The sequence below is a fragment of the Periophthalmus magnuspinnatus genome, chromosome 6 (assembly GCF_009829125.3).
Source record: "Periophthalmus magnuspinnatus isolate fPerMag1 chromosome 6, fPerMag1.2.pri, whole genome shotgun sequence".
Classification (NCBI taxonomy): Eukaryota; Metazoa; Chordata; class Actinopteri; order Gobiiformes; family Gobiidae; genus Periophthalmus; species Periophthalmus magnuspinnatus.
The window spans coordinates 16,852,411-16,876,798 of NC_047131.1; the positions used below are offsets into that span (position 1 = coordinate 16,852,411).

At 38.7% G+C, this 24,388-nt stretch overlaps 3 protein-coding genes across 4 annotated transcripts; 1 reads left to right on the plus strand and 2 right to left on the minus strand.

The window, feature by feature from the left end:
- Positions 1-383: 383 nt before the first annotated feature.
- On the minus strand, positions 384-4,059 carry tmem263 (transmembrane protein 263). The gene is made up of 3 exons (XM_033968712.2): positions 3,817-4,059; positions 2,551-2,621; positions 384-1,607 (listed from the first exon to the last, which is right to left on the minus strand). Exons 2-3 carry the CDS (start codon positions 2,615-2,617, stop codon positions 1,306-1,308), a joined length of 369 nt encoding a protein of 122 aa, XP_033824603.1. The 5' UTR covers positions 2,618-2,621; positions 3,817-4,059; the 3' UTR covers positions 384-1,305.
- A 768-nt stretch (positions 4,060-4,827) lies between these two features.
- pdcd2l (programmed cell death 2-like) lies at positions 4,828-6,472 on the plus strand. 2 transcript variants are annotated; one of them, XM_033967827.2, is made up of 2 exons: positions 4,828-5,326; positions 5,558-6,472. In XM_033967827.2, exons 1-2 carry the CDS (start codon positions 4,858-4,860, stop codon positions 6,166-6,168), a joined length of 1,080 nt encoding a protein of 359 aa, XP_033823718.1. In that variant the 5' UTR covers positions 4,828-4,857; the 3' UTR covers positions 6,169-6,472. The 2 variants fall into 2 exon arrangements, with proteins under 2 accessions (XP_033823718.1, XP_033823717.1); XM_033967826.2 differs by having other exon boundaries at positions 4,833-5,326; positions 5,555-6,472.
- LOC117372090 (nuclear factor of activated T-cells, cytoplasmic 3-like) lies at positions 6,466-24,232 on the minus strand. The gene is made up of 10 exons (XM_033967824.2): positions 23,863-24,232; positions 19,998-20,637; positions 19,173-19,589; positions 18,300-18,462; positions 16,998-17,197; positions 14,547-14,719; positions 13,075-13,215; positions 11,822-11,877; positions 10,803-11,454; positions 6,466-7,084 (listed from the first exon to the last, which is right to left on the minus strand). The coding sequence occupies exons 1-10, from the start codon at positions 23,933-23,935 to the stop codon at positions 6,954-6,956; spliced, it is 2,646 nt and encodes an 881-aa protein (XP_033823715.1). The 5' UTR covers positions 23,936-24,232; the 3' UTR covers positions 6,466-6,953.
- Positions 24,233-24,388: the final 156 nt, after the last annotated feature.

The following is a 24,388-nucleotide window of genomic DNA, read 5'->3' on the forward strand; positions in this document are numbered from 1 at the left end:
AGTGTATAAAAATATATGGTGTGAACAATAGTTCTAGGACATAGATAGCAATCAATAAAGTATTGGAAAAATGCATTGCTTTAGGTTATTATGTCAAACTAGTGCAATATTTTGAGTGAATGGTGATTTATAATCCATTTGTTTGGAATTGTGCAATGAAGGTACACATTGACCTGTCAATGCTCTGATTACCAAGCAAACTGAAATGTCAAAATGTTCTTTTTCTGACCTGCCCTCATTACAACTCATTTCAGATGTCAATTAGGTAAGGTTAATCTTATTTCTACAGTGCTCATAAAAAGTAACTTTAACGCAGTATGAATGTATTTGTCCCATGTGTCCTACATGAGCTTAAACTCAACATAAAAAATAGCCCATTCAAGCATTTTTACACATCTTTATTCAAACATCTGTATATTATTAGATTGCAACATTCAACAACACTGTTTTGAGAGCTTTGAAACCTACTTTAAGCACAGCACAAGGCTTTTGAAAGTTAAAAAGTTGTATAAAAATCTAGGTTAAATGCACATAATCAAATCTAATCATATGCAGGTTTTTGAAACTTGAAAAATGTACTGTAATGAAACAAGAGCATTTAAACCTTAACGGAGTTGCACTTGTAACAGATTTTCTTCTTGTTCAGAAGATAGAACTTGTCTCAATGACACAGAGAGGATTCATGTCACAGTAAAGAAAGTGTCAAGTTTTTTTTTTAAGGTTCCTGCAACAGTCAGTTCAATAGGTTCATTTATTAAACTGTAAAAATAGTTCACCTCATCAAAATAGCTTTCTATTTGTTATATATATATATGTGTGTGTGTGTGTGTATAAGTGTAAGGGTGGGGCATTAGGACAAAAATGGCAACTTAAAATAAACAATAAAGAACACAAAGGAGAATGCAGAAAACATAATACTGTGCTCTCCCAAAAGAATGCTCGGCAGTGGACAGATCACTGATTGTCTTGCAAAAGGTAACAAAACCAGCCTTATATTAAACCTAAGAAATAAACAAAAAAAAAAGACATGCAGAATTTACTTAAGCATGTTTACACTCATAACATTATTTCAACAGACAACAGGAGTCTTTATTGTGTCTTGCATTGTTTGGCCTTACACTATATAAAAGGAATATGAGACTAACAGCAAACTCACATTTAACACACTCACACAATCTAATGTAATGACCAAAAAAAGAAAAGAAAAAGTATTTCACCCCTCACCAAACCTTCACTGAAATTGTGAGTCCTGTGTTGGTCTTTACTATCACAAATTGATCCGTTCGTCCACATTTCCATTGCCCATCAGTCAGACTTGTCCTTCTTTTTGCCTCCTCCTCCAATGGGAACTTTGCTGACCACTGCTGAGCCCACAGCTGTCACTCCTCCAGTTACAGCGCACACTCCTCCTTTGACCAGGCCTACCCCCATGGCTGGTACTGCAGCAACCGAGGTCATGGCGGTCTTAGTCAGGTCCAAACTCTTCCCTCCAACCCAGGCCACGCCTCCCACCGTGGCTCCAACGGCCCCTTTGGTGACACCATACAGCCCTCCTGCTAACCTGCCAAACAAACCTGGCTGTGGCTGTGGGTGGTCCTTGTTGGGATCTATAATAAAAACAAGAAAAACAACCCAGATATAGCCATGACTATTTATAAAATCAATGGAGGAAAAAAATACAAATCTTGCCAAACTATCTCACACAATTTTTTAATATTTGAGGTTAAGGTATGCTTTATTGATCCATCCTTCTATGCTGCTGGAGCAGCTTGTTATTGGGCAGCTGCAGTGAAGCATCCAAGGAACATTTTCTGATCTTGAGGATTGGTCAAGAAAGACCAAGTTTGTTTTTTTCCTATTGAGCATGTTTTGGGTTGATAAGAGGAAAATGAATAAACTAAGGAAGCACATAAAGACACAAGGAGAATGTGGAAACTTTGACTCCTGGCTGTGTGGGGCCTTTCTGTACAAACACTGATACATTCCCTCTTTGAACAATGAAAATACTTACATATAACTATTATTGTTATTTTTTCCAACTTAACTTGGGCATCAGAGTAAAGGAAATATCTCAGCTATGACTTTCCCATATCAGATTTTTAAAACAACTATCCAAATGTGTTATTAGCCAGATTTGTTTGTTTGTTTCAGCTTTATTTTTGTTTACGCATATACTATAAAGAGGTTTTCTATAGACATTAGCACAAAAACCTCCATGAATCATTCAGCTGAGTTTAGTTTATTTGGGCTTTTTTATATTTTGTTTACATTACATAAACACCTCATTAACGAGTAGGGTGAAGCAATTGCTTAAGAGCATGTTAATTTGGTCTTGAGGTCAGACAGTATCCAAAACTACTACAATTTACTGCCATGCTATCAGGAGTTCCAATAGTAGATTAATGCACAGCATGCTTACCTAAGAATGGGAACTTTCAATTCACTTTTTACCAAAAAAGACACCAAATATAAAATATGCATGCTTCGTCCTATAGATTGCTATATGACACCTAGGCTCTAAACTGTCACAGGAGTCGAAGACCTGTATACCTGTTGGTGCTGGTTCATCTTGGAGGTATGCAGGCACGTCCTCAGGCACCTCTTCTGCCTCACTCATGTCTCTGGAAAAAAAACACACTGGACAATTAGAAACATTTTTCAGAGTTAAGAAAAAAACAGTTATTATCCATGAATGTGTTTTCATCTAAAGGAGTTATTTACACAAACCCGTAATAACAATCAAAAACAAAGAGGCAAGTAGCATAACAAGTTGAAGGATGAGAATTACAGCTAGCTTGCTTAGGGTGTGCTGCTCCAAACAAGGCAGACCTGTTCAAACCAGCTATTAGAGGATATGAGTGTAGCAGGTTAAAGGGTTGTCACTGTTGACTGTATAATAAACCCAATGTAAATAGAGTATGCCTTCATTGTAAGAGGATTTTTAATAATACTAAAAATATTCGGCTTTTAATACTTTATGTATGTACCCCAGGAAGACCTACTATGTAATCTGTTGATGTGGGTACGAAATATTTAATGTCAGCTTTTTTCTTCACCACTTAAACGTTTGTAAATCAATTATTGTGAGGATTTTTGAAAATACTAAAATGTTTTTAAAACGAGACCTTTACCTTATTGGACAATGTGGCCAGAGAGGACCTACTCTGTGATGTTGATGTGAGGAAAACAACTATAACAAAACAGTCATTTTGCTTACCCTAAACATCACAAAACCTAAATGTAGTCTATACATTTACTTGGTCATGGGGCCTTCATCATCAATATTTAATCAAAAAGGGAGGAAAAACAGACATAGGATTTTTGAACTAGCTTAGATGTTTAGCCTTTGTGACATGATGCTAAGTGAATGCTAAGTTAGGCTAACACCAAGCTGTAGCCCAAACCTTTCATCTTTTTCCCTAAATTACACGCTGATATCTAATAGTTTGACGACACCTGCGTGCAATTTAACACGGTAAACATATAGTTAGGCGTTTGGAAAAGTGCTAAGTGCTAGGCTACGGCTACGTGTGGTTTTGTCTCCACGACATAAGCAACAGCAGCATTCTGGTAGTTTTCTAGTTAGTTGGATTTTCAAAACAGACACGTCACTCCCAAAAATACCAAATATGTCTTCAGCCTGCACGTTTACAGCAAAACGGGGATAAAATCATTGTAATAAAAGCACCGATCGTCGACAAAGACATGCAGACATTTAGGTTTTGTATGGCGCTTGTTTGCGATAGTGCACAGGGGAACTTTTGGAGAGTGGAGTTCGTCGCTTGTGCAGAAGTTCTCCTGGTTTTTGGCGCTTACCTTCTTGTACACGCACGGATCGAGTCAATTTACCACACTTTTCTCCAAAGGGGTATTAACTCCGACAATCTTTAGAAAAATCCAGGTTTTAAAGACCCCGAGATGAATAGGCAGTAGCCGATTAAGATGACTTTGTTGCCTGCAGTTTTTTGTAGACAACCTTTAGTCTCCACCCATAGGATACAGAGGTGCATACAGCCCAGCCTGCTCAAATAAACATGCTGTGTGCAGTGAGATGCTCATACAGTCCAATAACAATGTAGGCTTTTTAAGGCTAGGCAAAATACTAATACAGAGTGATAATGGTAACCGAGATACCAAAATAGAGTAGGATGGCTCAAATACAGTATATTTAACAGCAAACGTACATATCGTACAGCAGCATTGGCCTGTATGTTATGTATGTTATATGTATGTAAATGCATATAATGTACTCATTTGTGTGTTTATAGTGTAACTTTTGAGGGCAAAAAAATCCCCTCATCACCCCTCAGCCTGTTTGATGACCTCCTTTTGACATTTAGAAAGATAGATAGATAGAAAGAGATATCAATAAAATACATAACTCGTGCAGGTAATTTAGAAAATAATGAAAATCGAGGATTTAATGGTTGTTAAATCACAAAGACTCACAAAGGAAGTGACGAGCCTTGGCCCAAGTGCCGTTATTTAAGTACTAGATGGCGCAATTGTCTCATTATAGCTTATTAATCAAAAGGCGAAACTTAATTTTTTGTAATGTGGAAACTACGCTATACTCTGCAAGGTTTTGAGGAATTGACAAATAATTTCTGCTAATAGGCACAATAAAATATGGACTTGGTTAGTATTTAGATGGTAGACGAACAAAGAAAACCAGGTGCTGTAAGCTTTTAGATCAAATAGTTCTTCTTTTTTTTTTATTCAGCTCGCTATCTCTTTCACTCAAAAAGGGCAGTTGGAAAAAAGTAAATTATTTTAGACCTGTGTTTCTCGTAGGTCATATTTTGGTATCGGACAAAAGATGGTCTCTTCCGGTTACTGACAGAAACATGTGCAGAGATGGCTTCCCCGAGTTTAGAGCCGGTTCTGGTGGGTTTTTGTGACGGGCAGCTCGACATAAAACGACATCAGGCCACTTTTATAACCAATAAGGTAGGTGGACAGCCTGATGTCCCGCCGCCACTGTCCCACCACTTTCCCCGCTGTAGTCGCTGCCAATCAACGTTGGTTCACGTTGTCCAAGTTTACTGCCCACTGGAGGGGTCGCCTTATCACCGGACCCTGCACGTTTTCGCCTGTCTTGGAGATGACTGTAGTGGTCGGTCCGAGTGCTGGAGAGTCCTTCGCTCTCAGTGTCTGGAAACGGACACTGCCAGACTCCCCACGCCGCCTCAGGAGCGGTCCCTTTCGGCTACTGACTGGTGTGACTCCGCCGATGACTGGGGAATGGAGGAAGAGCAGGGAGGCGAAGGATCGGGAGCAAACGTGAAGAAACAAGCTCTAAATGAAACTTCCAATGGAATCAAAGGTGCTGGTGTTGCTATGTAGTAGGAGGAACTAGTTATTGTTGTATAGTCAATTTCTAAACAGCCTTAAGCAAGTAATTTTTGTAGTTGTTAAAGAAAAAACAAAACAATTGCTTTATGGTTACTTAGAATGTGGGTATGGCTGCTTACACTTGTTACTTGTTTCTTTATTATAATATTACTAAATTAAGCTAATTTTTATTGATTTTACATTTTGTTTGTATTTTCAGCAGAAGTCCCAGCCACTGAAAACATTGACTTGAGCAGAAAGCTTGAGGAGCTACGAGTTGGATCTTCTGAGGACGACCCACCTTGCTTTCGCCCTTATTTCATCAGCGTTATGGAAGAGACCGATCTATATGGGGAAGACCATGACTTGACCCATGCTCAGGAATTGCTTAAAGACTATGAAAAGAGAGAGGGCATTTCTGTTGACAAGCTAGACTGTTGTGAAGATGGCAGTGGAGAGGAAAAATATGAAAAAACTAAAATTCGACATGGCGATTCTGTGTTTGCAAGGTTTATGAAGAGGATTTCAGTTTGTTCGGAGCAGATTTTGCGCTATTGTCGTGGCGGTAATCCTCTTTTCATCTCCGAGCCACCAGCTAACATGTCCCAAGTGGTTTTACCATGCTCTTCTTGTGGAGGTCCCAGGACATTTGAGCTGCAGCTTATGCCTGCTTTGGTCAGTCTTCTTCAGGGTGAAAGCTCAGACATGCAGCTGGAGTTTGGGACAGTCCTGGTGTACACATGCATCAATAGTTGTTGGAGGTCTGACACAAATAAGGCTATAGAGGAGTTCTGCTTTGTTCAGAGCGACCCAGATCAGCAACTGTTTAAATGAGCGATTATAATTGGGACATATAAGCAAAAACATAGACCAGTTTTTGCAATTATTCTCTACTACAGTAAAGTTCATTTTTATCGGTAACTATATAGTTGATTGCTACCACTGTGAAATAAAAACTCACTTAGTCTATATATCTTGTATTAAGCTAATTTGTGGAAATGGTCTACCCTGTCTACCTGTTCATTATCCCTCATCCAGCCCACTGCTAAAAATCAGACTTCAGCCTTCATCATAACTGACAAAAATATTTCCTTGCAAAATAAACTGATTTCCCAAAAACACAAACAAGCGCACATTGTTGAGTCTTATTTTAATTCAACCTGTGATACATTTTCTACGATTCAGTTTCACACCAAAACAGGTTGAACAGCAGTTAAAATATTTCTTCAAAGCAAATGTAAACTGTACAGAAGCTCAATCTAAATTTTAAAATGTAAAATATCAGCTGCAGGTTTTATCATTTACTTGCCCACTTTCAGTGTATCAAAAATAGTTTTAAAAGGCCAATAAATAATAGTTGATCATTTTTTTTTACACAACTTTAGAAATGATTGTAAGGTGACGTGATTTTCAGCCCTTTGGTTATGAAGCTTTGTCAATTTCAGTCACTTTGATAAATCTTTGGTTGGTCAATGAGGTATAGTTACATTCCTGAGAGAGTAGGTGACTGGATGCTAGAGTCCTGTTGAGTTATTTCTAAAATGGTGGATGCATTCGAGGCACTTTTCGGTCACTTGGTGCAAACATTGGTTGTGCTGTGCGCATAGAGGTTGTTTCATTCATTGAGGAGCTCCACAGAACGGTAAGGCATCTTTGGATTTGTGGTGCTCCCATTCTGAGGACAGGAACGGGTCGAACTGAGATGCATCCAGGCCAAGACCACTGATGTCCCGGTCAATGATCTCGTTCACTGCAACAAGAGAGAAATCATGAAATGACTTTATTTTGAAAATGTTGGTTCAACTATTGACATAAACAAATTTTTTTCAGTCCCACTTATTAATTCAAGATTTTTCACTCAAAACTGCTAACTGACCCATATTAATGAAAATAAGTACTTCTGCCATCCTTAAACTAGTGTTGTCACAATACTACATTTTCAAACTCGATTTTGATACTAATGTGATCAGACATCTGAGGACTTTTGCCTTTATTGTGCTTTCCTTTCATTTACACATTTGATTGTCATATTTATTTCATGTTTTTTTTTAGTTGCACCCCTCCCCAGTCTGTCGCGATGGCAACTCCTGAGACATGTACAATTGAAACCCAAAGTTTACGTACACTATATAAAAAGACATACACTTTTTTTTCCTCACTGTGTTTTTCATTACTTTCTTCAATGCCAGAAGTTTACATATAGTAAGATTACAATGACTTTAAAGAGTTTGAGAAAACCCAGATGTTGATGTTATGTCTTTGGAAACTTCTGACAGGTTTATTGACACAATTTGAGTTAATTAGAGACACACCTATGGATGTAGTTGAATGCACACCTGAAACACACTGGCTCTTTGTGTAACATCATGGGGAAACTCAAAAGAAATCAGCCAAGATATCAGGAAGAGAATCGTAGACTTGCACAAGTATGGTTCATCCTTGGTGTAATTTCCAGATGCCTGAAGGTGCCACATTCATCTGTTCAAACAATTATACGCAAGCATAAAAGACCATGGGAATGTCCAGCCATCATACCACTCAGGAAGGAGACAGGTTCTGTCTCCCAGAGATGAACCTGCTTTGGTTTGAAATGTGCAGATCACCCCAAAAACAAAAGAAAAAGACTTTGTGAAGATGATGGCTGAAGCTGGTAGGAGTGTATTGTCCACAGTGAAACAAATACTGTACTGACATGAGATGAAAGGCCACTCTGTCAGGAAGAAGCCATTACTCCAAAAGAAACATAAAAAACCCAGAGTCCAGTTTGCAAATGCTCACAGGGACATTTATGGTCAGACAAAACAAAAATTTAAGTATTTTAGCCATTGTTACATTTGTAGGAAAAAGGGGGAAGCTTGAAAGCCTGAGAACACCATCCCAACTATAAAATACTGGGGTGGCAGCATCACGTTGTGGGGTTGTTTTGCTGCAGGAGGGAAAAAAAATTATGTTGAAATAGTGAAGCAACACATCAAAACATCAGCCAGGAAGTTAAAGCTTGGGCGCAAATGGGTCTTCCAAGTAGACAAAGCCTGAAGCATACTGCCAAACTAGTTACAGAGTGGCTTAAGGATAACAAAGTCTGTTTTGGAGTGGCCATCACAAAGCCCCTATTGAGAATGTATGGGCAGCAAAAGGCAAGTGTGAGCAAGGCGGCTTATAAACTTGGCTCAGTTACACCAGTTCTGTCAGAAGGAATGGGTCAAAATTCCTGCCAACTATTGTGAGAAGCTTGTGGAGGGTTAAACAGTGTTTTAACTATAACAATTATAGTTAAAACACTATTTAGACAATAGAATGTTTTCAACATTAAATTGTGTGCGTATATAAAATAAATAAATAAAAATATAGATCGATCGATCGATAGATAGATGGATAGTGTGTGTGTTTACTCAATATTTGTGAGTTTGATTGCATAACTGTTGCAGCCTATAATTTCCCTTGGGGTTCAATATGACATGCAGACTATGGTCAGCTGTGGTTGTTTTTGATTGTGATATACAAACAATCTGACTTGACTTTAACCAGGCGTAACCACTGGAGGGCACTCCTGAATGTTTCAATTCAACTCCAAACTTGCACAGGTTTTGTTTGTCAAAGCAACCATCACAACAGCTTTAGGAGCAGATAAACTAGGCCCATACTGTATTTTACGACAGATTGTACGGATGTCACAAGCCCAGACTAAGGTCCTATTTGTGGTGTGGCAAATGGCAGCATCTCTATTCATAGCTCTGTGTGAAACTTGAAACCAATGAACAAAAGCAACAGAGCAAACCACTGTAAACACAAACACAAGATCTGAGCTGGAAGCAGGCCACCAAACTGAAAAAAGGACTATTCATTGTACTTTTGTTAAAGACATTACACACAATTCAAAAATGAGGCCTAAATCAGGTATAAACCAATCATGTATTATTAGACACGAGGACTTAAGAGACCAGGACTGGATTGCTGTATAAACTGTAAACGGCTTTGATAGTACGTTCTAACTGTCCTGATCGTACTTTTTATAGGTTGACTTTTGACAGTACATAAATAATCTAAAGAATTATGATTTTGACATCCGTGACCCAAATAATTGTAATTGTTATTTTATCCATATCTACCCAGATCTATGCAAAATGTTATGGCGTTTCTTGTACAACTTTTTTTCTCTTTTGAAAAATAACAAAAACACAACAAAAAGTCTTTGTCATAGTGTGCAGAGATTCATACATTTATTTATGGGTTTTGTCACCAGATGCCCTTTCTACTACATCCTTCCTTTTATCTGGAATTAGGGCTGGCCCAAATAGTACCCAGGCTTGCATCTCCTTGATTAAATTGACAAAACAAAGTGGTTAATTAAATGCTGTAGGGGGGTGGGTTATTGGGCCCAAGTCATGTTAAAAACTCCATGGAGAATTTTTGGATAAACAGCTGAAGCTCTCTGTAGAGACTGTAGAAGCTAATATTATCTGGGATGCAGAGACAGAGGCAGTATTCATACAGACATACACAGAGACGCCTCATATAAAAATATCACAGAGTGCGCGGCCGAGCGTGGACAAGCTAACGGCTCACAGCTGCACAGGAAGATGCAAACAGCAAACCACCCAGGCTATCTGAAAATGTTTGATTCTTATTTCAAGTGCAAATGTGAAACAATTCATGCCACAAACTATACTGTGCAACTTTTCTATTACTTTGCCTAGAATTTGCATAGCTAGCTTGTATCACCCTGGAGACAAGAAGTGATGGCACAGAGCCAAGCTACAAGTCAGGAATTTTTATTTTTGAAGAATTTCAAAAATACTGTGGAACATTCCTGGCAAAGTGACAACATCTCCATGGTAACATGCAGGTGGAGAACCCTCCCCCATAAAGTTACCTAGTGCCCCTTTAACTGTAATCACCGAACAGAGGATCCAATCCAATCCATCCAACTTTATTTCTAATGCACTTTAAAAACAACAAAGTTGACCAGAGTGCAGTACACAACAGACATTTTAAAAACACAGATAAATGACAGCCATACAAATAAATAACTACAAACACTATAAAAGTCAACATATCAATAAAAAGCTAAAGAGAAAAAGTGCGTTTTAAGAGCTGATTTAAAAGTACAAAGTGACTCAGCCTGTCTAAGGTGCAGGGGCAACGCGTTCCACAGTTTGGGACCAGCCACAGAGAAGGCCCGGTCCTCTCGAAGTTTCCTTCTCATTTTTGAGAGGAGGAACAGAAAAACATTTTTTTTTCTGTTACGTTTTTTGGTCCACAGATGTTTCATTTAACTACACATTTGTAGTTTGTGATATATGAATAAGAAGATTTTTAAAATGAACAATAAGTCCATAAAATATTGTTGATGCACTTAACATAACAGATGCACTGGTACTGGGACCAGACCAGAAAAATGATTGGGGTTCACTTAATGAAAATGGTTATAGATCAGACCAATGAATACTTTTACTTAATCTACTCACCATCATCCAGAGTGATTTCTTGTAGACCTAGACATCCCAGGGTGGGCTGTTCCTCTGGCTCCTGTTTGATGTTTAGCACCGGCACTGTATTTAGGAGCACAGCTTCCTTTTGGGGTTCCACCGATGTCACAAAAGATGCCCTGCTTAGAGAGGGGGACACACTGATGCCTGCCCCTCCTTGTGAGTCAGGCTGGGGCGGGACGGAGTAAGCGAGGGGAGACACTAAAGCCGCCCGAGGGGGTATCAAAGGTGGTTGAAGGGGCATTGAAGAGGGCTGTGAGTAATTGAGTGCTGTGGGAAGCGTGACAGGAGGTGGTTGCGGGGGGTGATGGAGACGAGGAGGAGGATTTTGGGGTGGATCGCAGTGAACTGGAAGCTCTCCACTGCTGTAGTAAGACAAGTCAGGTGAGGCTTGAGCAGAGAAACCAGGTGCACTATGGGAAATACGGCCCAGCACTTCCCAGCCCCTTTCTTGTTTGACCAGATGGGGCGGGACAGCAATGGTGGTGCGGAGCGGACGGTGAGAGTTGGGTAAGAAAGTGAAATTCTGCGTTAGGCTTCTTCTCCTCTTTCCGTTTGAAACGTAGAACTGGACTTGGACTGGACCTGACTGCTTCCTGATGTAAGGAGGGACTTGGACTACAATGCTCGACTGCAAAATGAAAAATAAAAGAATATTTAGTTTTTAGAGCCAACAATTTTCTTTGCAGATCAATTTAGGGTTAGGGTTAAACTCTTATTTTTACTGAGGCATACATGAGCATATATCAGTTTACACAACAATCTGTAGCTTACAGTGCCGCACTGATCATATTTACTCAAGAACTTGAAAATTAAAAGAGGATTTATGCAGGATTGTGAGGTAAGGTGAAATTTCCAGCTCAGCCACAAATGTTTAATTTTAGTAGTTGCTCTCAACAGAAACATTGCTCAAAGTGCTTCTTATTCACACAAATGAAACCAACTATTATGTTGTTTACAAAACAACACTAAGATAAGCTTTGGCTCTGAATACTCACCCCAGAACTTTTCTCGGGTAGAATTCTGGCTTCCATTTCCCACATAGTCTTTCCATCTTACCAATAAAAACAAAAAAAAACATTACACACTTTAGCTGAAGCGTAATGGACTTTTGGCAGCTAATGCTGATACTGATATTAAGATGTTTGGAATCATTTCCAAACCTCTTAATATCTTTTCATTCATAGTACGTACGTTGACCCTGTAAATCAAACATTACCAGTAGTGTTTACTACTGTTAAAACAGAAATACTGCATTAGAGCAATGATTTTACTTAGTTTCCTTCTGAACATGTAGCATATTAATTTACATCTGTTACAATGGTTGTCTTGTTAATTTTTGTTTTAAAGACATAACATATTTAAATCACCAGATTACCCTTTATTGTTTTGAAAATGCTATACTTGCAGAAAAGGATGTATTACTGTCTTTTATAAGTTTCACTTTAGCTTTTGACATTCTGACACTCCCCTCCGTTTGCTCCCCACGTTAAGTCACTCCGCTTCAGTAACATCACATCACAAATAGCGTGCATCCTGCTAATGAAACTGCTACACATCACATCAGATGTGTGAGGCAGTTGTGTACAGTTTTGTTTCATGGTTTGTATATGTTGTGTAGGAGCTTGTGAGCTGAGCATAGGACAGAATCTTACTGCTAATCATAAGAAGGATTTGAATAGGGCCCAGGAGAGCTTGCTAAAATACTCCAACATGCATGGATGAAATCTAAAACCTCTTCAGGCAAGTTTTTATGAGGGAACTGTTGTTACATGTTGTTACATGGTAGAATGGTTAAACAAAAAATGTTCTTGCATAATAGGCCCTCTTTAAATAGTTGATATACATGTATATATAGTTGATAGTTTGTAACTAAGTAACTGAGAGTGGAAAGTCAACTGCATGAGTCTGTGGAAATAGAAACTTAAACCATACTGTGAAACATTCTCCATGGCGATAGATACGTTTTATGCCAGTGTGGAATACTAGTGAAAGGATTAACATTTCCATGAAAAAAGCAGGAGGCCCTCCTCCAGGTCAAATTAGAGTCTGTTTTGTGGAGATGCAAGCCCGCTCAGAGAAAGGATGCATGTTTTTCTATGATTTTCAGTGCAATAAAAACATCCATAATGAAAAAAAATCATGCTTTTTTGGCAAAAAGTTACATACTGGGGCTTTAGGACATTTAATATATTTTAAAGACACCAAACATAACACATTTAATTGTTAAAGAGAGACAGAGGTTTCATACCAGGTCCTTTCTCGAGGAACACCACTTTGGACTGAGTAGAGATGTTTGAGCCTATGATGACCATTTCATCTCCTCCATCTCCACAGCAACAGGATGGACTGAAGCTGTCCACGTGAGGGAGCTCTTGGCCTGAGCGCTGGGCTGAAATAACACATCCATGAATAAATACATGAAGCACAACTAAACTGCTAATTCCAATTGGATCACAGGACATTTGTGTCTATGAAGTGGCAGACCAGAGTTCAAAAACATATTAAGATTTTGTCTGAATTATACTTTATGCAGTAGTGGATCATTATTTCATATTCTGGACATTTAAAAAAATCACAATAATGATAATAATGAAGTTGTATTACCATTGTCAGTGAACAAAATTCACTAACTAGAAAGTTTCTTCGGCATTTTGGTATAAATCAATACATAATAATATAAACTATGATAGAATAAAAATAACGGCATGCATTAAAATAAGGTAAGGTAACATTTTAATAAGATGACATTAAATAACTAAAAGAAACAGGGCCACTGACTCTCAGCTGAAAACTGTGGAGTTAATTATGGTCTACCCCTTTTTTGTATTTGTCAATGGATACGTTATGCTGTTGAATCCTACATGTATCACCCCTTAGGAAAAAGAGAGCAGTGGTCGTGTCAAGCTTCAATGCAAAAGAATACAGATTACTCAAACATGCATGAATCACTTTTAAAACAATTTTGAGCCATTAAATGAGAAGAGAAACCAAGTCGATTTTGCATATGTCCAGGAGGTTGCTACCTCCTGGAGTTGTGTGTTATTCACACATGTTTGAGTAAGTCTTTATTACTAATCTGTCTACATCTCCAAAACATAAAATGCCCTATTCCACATGATTAACAGGTGGATTAGACAATCAGGGACACAGTCTGTCCGTATCATAAATAAAATCAAGGGGAAAAAAATATCACAATTACATTTTATATGTAAATCAGAGGTGACAATGAGCTCCTTCGTTTCACATGTGCCACTGAAAACAATTAATCTGACTGCACGTTTGACTGGACTTCAGACACAACAAGGACGTGGGGACCAGATTGATATCAATCTGTTTAAAAAAATACAGAGATATCATTCTGGATTTGCCAGGCAAAGCCGGGGTTGATTCTAGTGAAGGTGTATAGACTTTAAAAACACAGTGGAGCACTTCTTGTATTACAACATCACATCACAAGGTGGGACAGAGTGTTAGAACCTAGCCTAAATATGCAGGATTTGTGCACTAAACATGTGTGAATGAAACAAAATACAACTCCAGGTCTGTTTGTGCTGAGGAAACTACATTAGAACAGAGATCAGAAAATAGTGTAATATGGGTCCTTAAAGCTTTCACCACAGTGGCAGTTTCCTGTGTGTTGACTGACTCAGAAAAATAGACTATCCATCACTAAATCTACATTTTTTAGAAACCAGGCATTTTTTTGTGTGAAACTCTTACAGCACTCGATGGGACCGGAGGCCGTCTGAAGCCACAGTATCTGTCCGTCTGCTTGAGGCACAGCGACCCTGAACACAACTCGAACTCTGGTATTTTTACGGCCGATGTCAGTCTCCCCCTTTTTCAACTCAATGTCAGCGTTGCGTAGTTTCAGGATTCCTGCACAGTCGATGCTGCAACAAAAGTGACAAGTTTATTCATTTGTTATTAAAAATAGCCCTGTCAAATTATAATTTAGATCAGATACAAGCAGAGATGGGTAGAGTAGTCAAAAATTTCACTCAAATAGGACTCCTCTTTCTGCAAAATAATATTACTCAATTCAAGTACAAAGTAGTATAATTTGAGAGATTAATATAATTTTTCTAATTATTACTTGGTTTGGTGGAATACTACCTGTGGTAAATATTCATCGTAGTGTTACATCAGTAAATTGGGAGTTTGTGAAAAAATTTAGAAAACAAGAAGTTGTAAAATACAGGAAGTAGCCATGAGTTCTAAAACAGAATAGCTCTACCCATGTCATTAAAATGCGGAGACAATTTATGCACAAGAAAGGCATTTCTGACAGTTTAAACATTGATTAAACATTGATTTAACAAATTAAAGGTGTTGTCATGTATGTTTATTTGTCAAATCATAACTATTGTGCAATTTTTGACAAGTTTTGGCCATTGTTAACATTATGGTTGTTGTGTAACACCTCTTCGTATGAAATCTAGGAGTAAAACCAGGGGGTAACATTCTAAACTTCAACAAAATTTCTAGAACTAGAAAAAACTAGGCATGATTTTTTGTCAAATCTCAAATATTTGATATGTATAATTTAGAACAATTAGTAGTCCAAAATATGCACCATCTACCTGAACTTGATGATTTTAAGTTTATGTAAATTAACTGGAAGAACAAAACAACAATCTGAAACAAAATCTGGTGTTTTCAAAGGATAGGAATACTTAAAAAAATGTGTCCGAAGGAGCGGTATGAGAAACATATAATTTATTATTTTCAACATAAAGCTTGTGGGAAGTCTTGCTCAAGTGACAGTACTGTTACACTGCTAAAGATATTACTCAAGCAGGAGTAAAAGTATGGGGTCTAAAAACCACTCAGACATACGATTTCTTTCAAAAGTTAATTAAGAAAATGTAACTCGAAATGTAACTGTATGACCCACCGCTGGATACAGGTCCCACAAAGCATAAATGTACAATATTTTCCGCACTATAAGGCGCACCTAAAAGCCTTTAATTTTCTCAAAAACCCACAGTGGGCCTTATAATCCGATGCGCCTTATATATGGATCAATATTGGTCAATTATGACACCCGTAGTCAGGAGGCGTCGCCGAAGTAATAGTGATAATAACCCTTTAAGGACTGAGCACACTATGGGCCAGTATAGCTTACCTAGACCTAGACTTTTATTCTTTTTTAGCCATAAAAATCATGTTAAACGAATTATCAGAATCAACTGCATTTTTTCACACAACTACTTCTATTTTACACATCCATCCGTATTTTTTCTTTTACGCATCGAATAAATGAGTGCGAAAATCCCCGCAGCCCCCGCGCTCTCATTCGTCACCTTCGAGGGACAACAGAGGCAGATTACAGTAATGATGGTAAAATATTTAGATAGCCCCATGTCTCCGCTTTGAGACGCCGTTTGAATTTACATGAGAGCACGACTGGTTGCGGAGTTACGCTGCTGGAAAGTCCGCAACCCGCTCTATCTGCGACGACAGGATCCGACGCTATAGGGATAACGGGGAGACAGCGCCGGGCGACATACGCCACAATGGCCAATGGATTGCGGATGCCTGGGCTGATATATCAGTCTCAACTGTGGTCTGAGCTTTCACGAAGGCAGGAATTGTCACTGAACTGTTAGACAACAGCAGCGACACGGATAATGGCGATTTTGACGAATCGGGCACTTTGAATGAACTCGCCCAACTGTTCAACTCAGACACTGAAGAGGAAGAATTCAAGGGATTCGTGAATGAAGAATGAACTGAAAAAGTGAGGCTTTACATGTTTCTTTCACGTGTTTACAACTAAACAAGGCTGGGAGATATTGTGAATATGGACATTAACGTTTGAACAACGTTGAGTTATTGTTATTGCTTTGCACTATTTCGAGAGTTACTATATTGTGATGCATTAACTTGTTTTGTGAGTGAACAAAGTTTTCAGAACGTTTTTTTTTTTTTTAATTCTATTAATAAAGTTTGACTGACTGACTTATCTGTTTTGTTGACTTTCCCTTTAGCGCAGCTCCATCTCGTGGATGCGTAACACTAGTACCAGCTACTACAGTAGTTTATATTCTATGCGCCTTATAATGCGGTGCGCCCTATATATGAAATTTGTTTTAAAATAGGCCATTCATTGAAGGTGCGCCTTATATTCTGATGCGCCTTATAGTGCGGAAAATACGGTATACGTACCTGGCGGACATGTCGTTCTCTGGGAGCAGGGGGATCTCCAGGACTTTGGTGTTGCTCTGGACCTGCTCATGGCAGCTGGTGGTGACCGTTTTGCCTGTGACGCGGTGGACCTGGTAAAAGGAGTGGGGCCGGAGGTACCTGTCATCTGCAGTACCGATAAACAACAGCATGCTCACGGGCTGCTCACTGAAACCACTCAACTGGACAGAGGACATAAGAGGGACATTATGAGGATTAGGTATGTACTTCTGTTCAATCAATTATGACGACTAAATGTCTACCCTCAAGTTAAAGTTATTGCAACAATATTTTTGTCCAGTTATAATAATGCACTGTAGACAAGTACTATTTATTATTATTATTAGACCTGTACATGTATTACATTTTGGTCCTAAGTCATTTGGTCTGAAGGATTTGAAGATAGAAGTGGTCAAGGACATTCATGCATTGTTCAAACTATGGTAAGCTATGGGTGAGCTGCCCTCAGGAGACTGGCACACACTTGTATCTTCCTATACCTTCAGTGCCAGTCAAACTAAATACAGGAAATGTAGGTGATGTAAAATCCCTGAAGACCCAACAAATAATCTAAACAGAAAGTTTGTTTGCTTACGTTCCGAAATAGAAGTCATTACTTTGCACATCCTGTTTCTTTTGGTGGATAACTGGTCTGGCCCTGTGCTTTAAGCTTTAAGCAGCAGACCCAGTGGTGTCCTTGACTAGAGGCTGCAGAGGGGCACCCAGAATAACTGCGCTGGTGTCTGTTACAGGCTCCAATGGAGTTACTACAGCTAAACATGCTCATTCATTCAGCAAAGTGAATACAGGCATTACAGTGGCCCTATATATATAGTATATAGCATAGTATATAGTAACCTTAACTTTAGACATAGTGTAGTTTATTTAATCAATAAAAAACTAGAAACTCTTTATAGAATTTCATAAAAGGAAAAAGGGTTAGTATTGTCTGTTGCTCCTTTAGTAATTTGCAAATTCACAGTTTGATCCCCATTAAGAGAAATACATTTTTCTGCATCTTTGGGCAAGACACATCTTCCGACATACATTGAATAATTGTACTGTGTAAATAAGCAATAACTGTTTGTACAGTCTGGAAGAAGCAACAGACATGTCAAATTTAATTTGTCTTTTAAGTATTAATTGATTTTTTTCTCCACAGCTTTCTGACGCAAACTCTTTTGAATCGATGGTGTCTTAAAAGCACATACACAGTATGTCCAGTGTGTATGCAAGACATATTTATGAAATAAAGAGATTAATTCATGTTGAAATAAAACTGACCTTAACCAGAGGATGCCCCCCGGAGGCTGCCTTTAGAGACCCTCTGCTTCCCTCGGTCTCGTAGTGCGCCCGGTGGTATGACTTGGGCTGGACCTCCAGTTTCAGCTCAAGTCCATTGAACTGATTTGGGAGAGGCCAGTCCAGAGGAGGAGGAGAGGAGACACTGTGGGAGACACAACAAGTATAATGTTAACTTTGAATTATTTTGTGTACAAATTGTGCTATACAAATAAACTTGCCTTGCCTCAACCTTTTACCTTATACCTATTAAATTTTGGAGGTGTGCTTACATAAGATAGAGGTTTATTGAGAAAAAAATCTACACTGACCCTTAGGCCTATTGGACAGCCAGTGGTGGTCAATGGAAATGGGATTTTCTAAATTACGGTAATTATTGATATTGTAATAATTTAACCTGAATGAGAATGATCTTATTTAGATCTTATCTTCTGATATTGGGCTTCACATATAATTAATTAAATGTGAATGAAAATCTGACCAAATTTTAATATGCAGTAGAATTAAGTTAATATTATCTATGTCCATATTATTATCATCACATACCGGTAATTAATGCCATGATGTCATATTTTAAAGCTGGGGGTTTGCAGAGGGTCAGGGAGGGTTGTACAAAATGCTACTCAATCTCTTAAGAACTGTCACCAAGCCTTTATCGCTACCGTCATTCAAAGGCTGAATTATTATTTAACAACAGTCATTTCTTCATGGCAATATTTAGATCTTTTAAATGCTCTGTGGTAGTTGTTGTTAAACTTTACCGTCACTTATAAACTCATCGCGTCTTTAAATTACAATCAAGACATAATGTTACTGAGAGAATACATTTGTGTGTTTGTACAGACTAATGCAGACCTGAAGAGCGGTGTGCTTCCTGGTTTGGGCTTGTTCCAGCTGAAGTGAGAAGGCACTTGGAGAAAGAGCTCTGCAAGTCCATCCTGATCATGGCTCTCCTCTCCGGGTGAATCCTGAAATGGAATGGTGGTCCTCAGCTCCTCCAGCCCCGAGTCAGTCTGCCCCGTCAGGAGACCCATCTGCTGCCCTGATGTTCGCCGGGTCTTAGATGGGACATCCAGCTCCGGGTAGCCAGACATCAGGAGGGCACCCAGAGCAGCTCCAGGGCTGCCAACCCAGGTGTCGTCAGTCACACTGCCCCGAGGAGAGGCACCTGGGGTGGGGCTAGGAGAGTGGTGAGGGGAGGGTGAGCAGGCATGGGGATCAGAGCTAGCATGGCGCCTTTTACCGTATGGAGACGTGGGTCTAGAAGATGGTCTGGAAAACAAACAAATACATTTTATTAAATTAAAAAAATATATTGTATAACACCATTATTCATAACTTCGTAACATCTCTACATTTGAGGGAGATAGAGATGTTTACTTTAGTGGCATAATCACAATTTCTCATACGGTAAAAAAAACTACTCTCAATCTACAGATTGTATAATACAATTGAATTAATGCCAGGTCAGTATTACTGACAAAATGAAAAATATAATTTTTTTTATTAATTTATTATATTAAAATGGCAGATATGAAATTATAGTAAAGCCAGTACTGCACTCTCTACATTCCTAAACACGTTAAAGAAAACAGAAACATGAAATGGAATCACACACAGATAGCACATTAGATGGAGTGTGAGTATAAATACCATCAGCTCCATGCGCAGGAGAATTACCTGGACGAGGGCCGGCGGTTGAGCCAGCTCTCCTCTGTGACACTGGTTCGGGGGGAGTGGCAGGGCGAACCGAGTGGAGACTGGTGAGGCGACAGAGCCGGGCTGAAGGCCATGGGGTGCTGGTACTTTTGCTGCCAGAGCTCCACACCAAACGCACCTCCTCCACACCCAGGAGACCCCAAAGGGGATCCATGAGGCGATCCCAAAGCCAATCGGGCCGCATCCTGCAGTTCCCCCTCCACGTCGTCATAAGTGCAAGAAAATGACTCGCAAGAGGATAGATCCGACATCCAGCTGCGGGACGACAGGCTGCTGCATGGGCTAGGACAGAGAGTTTGGTCGCGGTAACAAACGTCCACAGGTAGGTAAAGCTGATCGCGAGACCAAGAGGCATCCGAATATCCCCCCTCTGCACCTTGGACATCCTGGCACTGGTCTATGTGATTGTTTGGGGCAATGGAGGTGATTTGGATACTAGGGCAGTCAAAGGCCCTGGGGTTTCCCTGGGCTCCGTACTGGGTCCCCTGGAGTTGTGGTTGCTGCTGAGATTGGGGGGTCACATGATGATGGTAGATGTTTAAATTTGGGTCTTGGAGATCCAGATTCTGTGTGGAAGATGGATTTGCCCTCACATCCAGACCTGAAAAGCAAAATGTAAAGTAGATGAGTAGAGATTTGAATGGCAAACAGCAAGGGCAGTACTGAACTGATAGTTTAGTCAAATAAAAACAAAACACATCTGTGCACAGTACAAACTTCAGAAAAATACAATGCATTTATTATTTCATTCAAAATCATAATTTTAAAGATTTGGTATGGATCTGGAAAAAACAAATGCAAATTACAGAATGAGGGAATTTCAACTTTGAATCAACTAGTTTAAGTGCTTTATGTTGCATGTACAGTAGTCTATGACGTTATCTTACCCCTTACCATTTCAGATTACCATTGTTGGTATTTAAAAACAACTGTTACCTGTGATAATGTGTGTATGTATAAATGTAAATAGGTTTGTTTGTGTGTGTACATTATGTAACAAGTGAGTATATATTGTACAAGGAGTAGGTCCCACTCCATTTCAAGAATCAATCTTTCATTTGAAGGAGCCAGTCTTGGATTCAAATTGTACTAGTTTCTGTATGTTCTTCTGTGACATAGCTCAAAATAAAGAATAATTGATTTTGAATTGATTTTGCTTGTCTATATAGTTACCCTAAAGACTTACAAATTTCAGACTAATTTTCAATTTGAGACTGAACCCAGACTTAAGTGGACAGGAAGCGTTTGTTCACACTTAACTCATTGTACCCAGTCCTTCCTTTGCAGTCACACCTCAAATGTTACATTCAAAAAGGCATGTTGTTAGTACAGCACTCCTTTATCTTTAAACTTGAATTTTCAGAACATTGTAAATGTACGCTAACAGTCAAAAGTTTGGACACACCCTCTCATTTATTGTCTTTTTATTTTTCTTTTTGTTTACTACTATCTGCATTTTAGATGCATAAGGAGACATCAAATATATGAAGCAAGATAGATATATGTAGCAAAAAAAACGTTAAATAACTCAGACTAAATATAAACTAAATTCCTCAAAGTCACTCTTTGCTTTGTTGACAGTGCTGCAAACGCTTGGCCTTCTCTCAGTGATCTTTAAGATAATGTCACCTGAAATGGTTTTCGCTTCACAGATGTGCCTTATCATGGTCAAGGAATGCAAATTGTCAAAAGCAGTGACAAAAGCAAAGGATGGCTGTTTATCAGGCTCGAGCACCAGAAGCTAGCGAAGTTTTTTGTATTTAAAAAAAAAAAAATGCACTAAGAATCATGAAATTTGACACAGTAGTAGAGCATGACAAGACAAGTAAAACATTATTACAGCAACACTGTCCATTCTCCCAGGGGTCAGCCATATTGGATTAAACTTTGCGAAGCATTTTTTGTTAATGTCATACTTTTCCGAACACGTCCAAGAAATTTAGAAATTTTTGAATTTTTACAAATTGCTCCCATTTGCACAAACAACATCTGTGCCCTAAAGCAATTTAATTTAAGACCAGAAGTCTTGGATTAAAAAAAAAATGTAAAAAAAAATCACCACATAAAAATTTTTTTAGAAAAATGACAGGGTTGGTTATGGGTTAGGGGCTGGGGTAGGATTAGGTCAGAACAACACTATCCTGTACAAGCATAATCATAAAATGTTTGAAATACTCAAGCAAACGTAGCAAAAAAAGTTGGCAGCTGGATTATTTTGGGACCAAGAAGTAAAGGCAGCTGGTGGCAGGCTGTTGACATAAACTCTGTCTGAGAGAAGCCACAGTCCCAACCACAAAAATGTGTTTAATGAATTGTCCCTGGAACTGGTGAAATGAAAGAGCACTTCAAACAAAACAAAATGTGTAATTTGTCACTGTCAGTATCTGAGAGGTATAAAGCTGAATCTGTATTCCATATACTGTGAAATAAACCATGATAAATAAAATTGCTAAAAGTTAAATTGCTATATTTGACAGAAAATTGCAATTCAACTATAAACTTAGAAGATTTTGAATTTGGCTTCTTTGGCTTCTGATTTGGAAAGCAAAAAATCGCAAATTGCATTGGTGAAATGTTATTCAAAGGAAACTACACAAATGAATGTATTATTTACTATTATTATTATTATTATTATTATTATTATTATTTAATCAGCTTAAGTAAACAGGGCTTGATTTGTATGATTCAAGACATTTCTTAGTATTTGAGGAAGATAACTTCAGAGGAAGGAAGTTTTCATCTCAGCACCTTTTAACACTTATCACTGGTTAAAACCGCTGTAGTTGCTCAGATAAGAGATCTTGACCAGCAGTACACTCCCTTCTGAAAACTTTTTATTTGTATTATTGGTGTTTTTTTTCCCCAACTGTGTTAATAAACTGCAGTCTGATTTGTGGCTGTCCCCTGTCCCTTGGGAGAGGCTGTGGGTCACTTGTTTACCTCCTGATTTACATTTTGAAGTTCGCCTAAATTTAACACAGAGCAGCTCCACACAGACAGCTGGAAGTGTCACCTCATCACCCGACAATAACACACTTCCGCTGGAGGTTTTCAGATTGGGGGGTTATAGTGGTGCAGCATTTGGAAAGCAACTGATGCATAGAACTTTCAAGGTCCAAAATATTTCCGGTTTCATCAAGACATATTAAAATTATATATTATATTGGCAGTCTATGTGGGAAAAAAATCAATTTATTAAGTAAGTACAAAGTTATTTTAAGTAGTAGTATTAGTAGAGAATTAGCAGCAGTAGCCAAATAAAACAATAAAAACTTTAGCAAGACATAGCAATTTTTCTATTTAAATATACAAGTTGGTTGTAGCACATAGACTGTATAAAGATTTATAGCCACAGTCCCAACCCCAGTCCATGGTTGTTGCACAGGCTTCAGTGAATTTACTGTAATGTCCATTGAAACAACAACTTGAAACATTTGATATAGAAAGCATGGCTGCTTTTGCAAAACCTCGTTAATATTATGTTTGTGTGCGTTTCCACTGTTATTTTATCTGATATAGCAGTGCCCACATTGCAGAAACGTATGATACTTCTTCAAATCATAAGCCTTGCTCTGCCTGAATGAATGAATGAATCATAATTTAGGTTCAAAGCATTTAATATATCTAAGGTACTATATACATACTCTAAAACGGATTAGCTTTTTATTTTATTCTTTTACTCAGAACTGCTTAACCGATTAGTTTGTTTTGGAGGGCTTTATTGTGACAGTCACTTCCTGTTTCGCTCCCCCCCCTTTGACGTGCACTTGACGCAGTTGAAAAATCGCTAACAAACTCGCGTCCTGTGGCTTAAATCGACACCTACCTGTTGGTTGTCTTCCGTCCTCCTCGAAGATGAGTCTGAAGTCCAGCTCCTCAGCGCAGTTTGCTGTGGACATTGGACTTTGGGAACGATGAAAAGTGTGTGAAAGCTACGTCAAACCGAGCCGTGCGCCTCTGTCGTTAGACCTGCCATCGGACTCAAAGCAGAACTCAACTCAAACTGCAAAACGTCGACATTTACCGCCTAAAAAGTTGTTAATCTGCACAGACACGAGTGTAGAAGTCGGTATAAGGAAAGGTTAGTTGGTCACAAGTGCCCCATAACGGTGTAAAAGCGTTTGTTTTTGGTGTTTGTGCGCAGTAGTGCCGTAGTTAACTCCAGGTTGATCCTCGTGCTGCATTCATGTACTTTCCGGAAAAACGACAAGAGCGTTACAGTTCAGTTGTTGCGAAAACATGGTAAACAAATGAATTGTACACACGCTGATTACGACAGATGGTTCCTATTACAATTTTTAATGGTAATTAAAATTTACTTGTAGAATAGTAAATAATATTGAAAATGATCA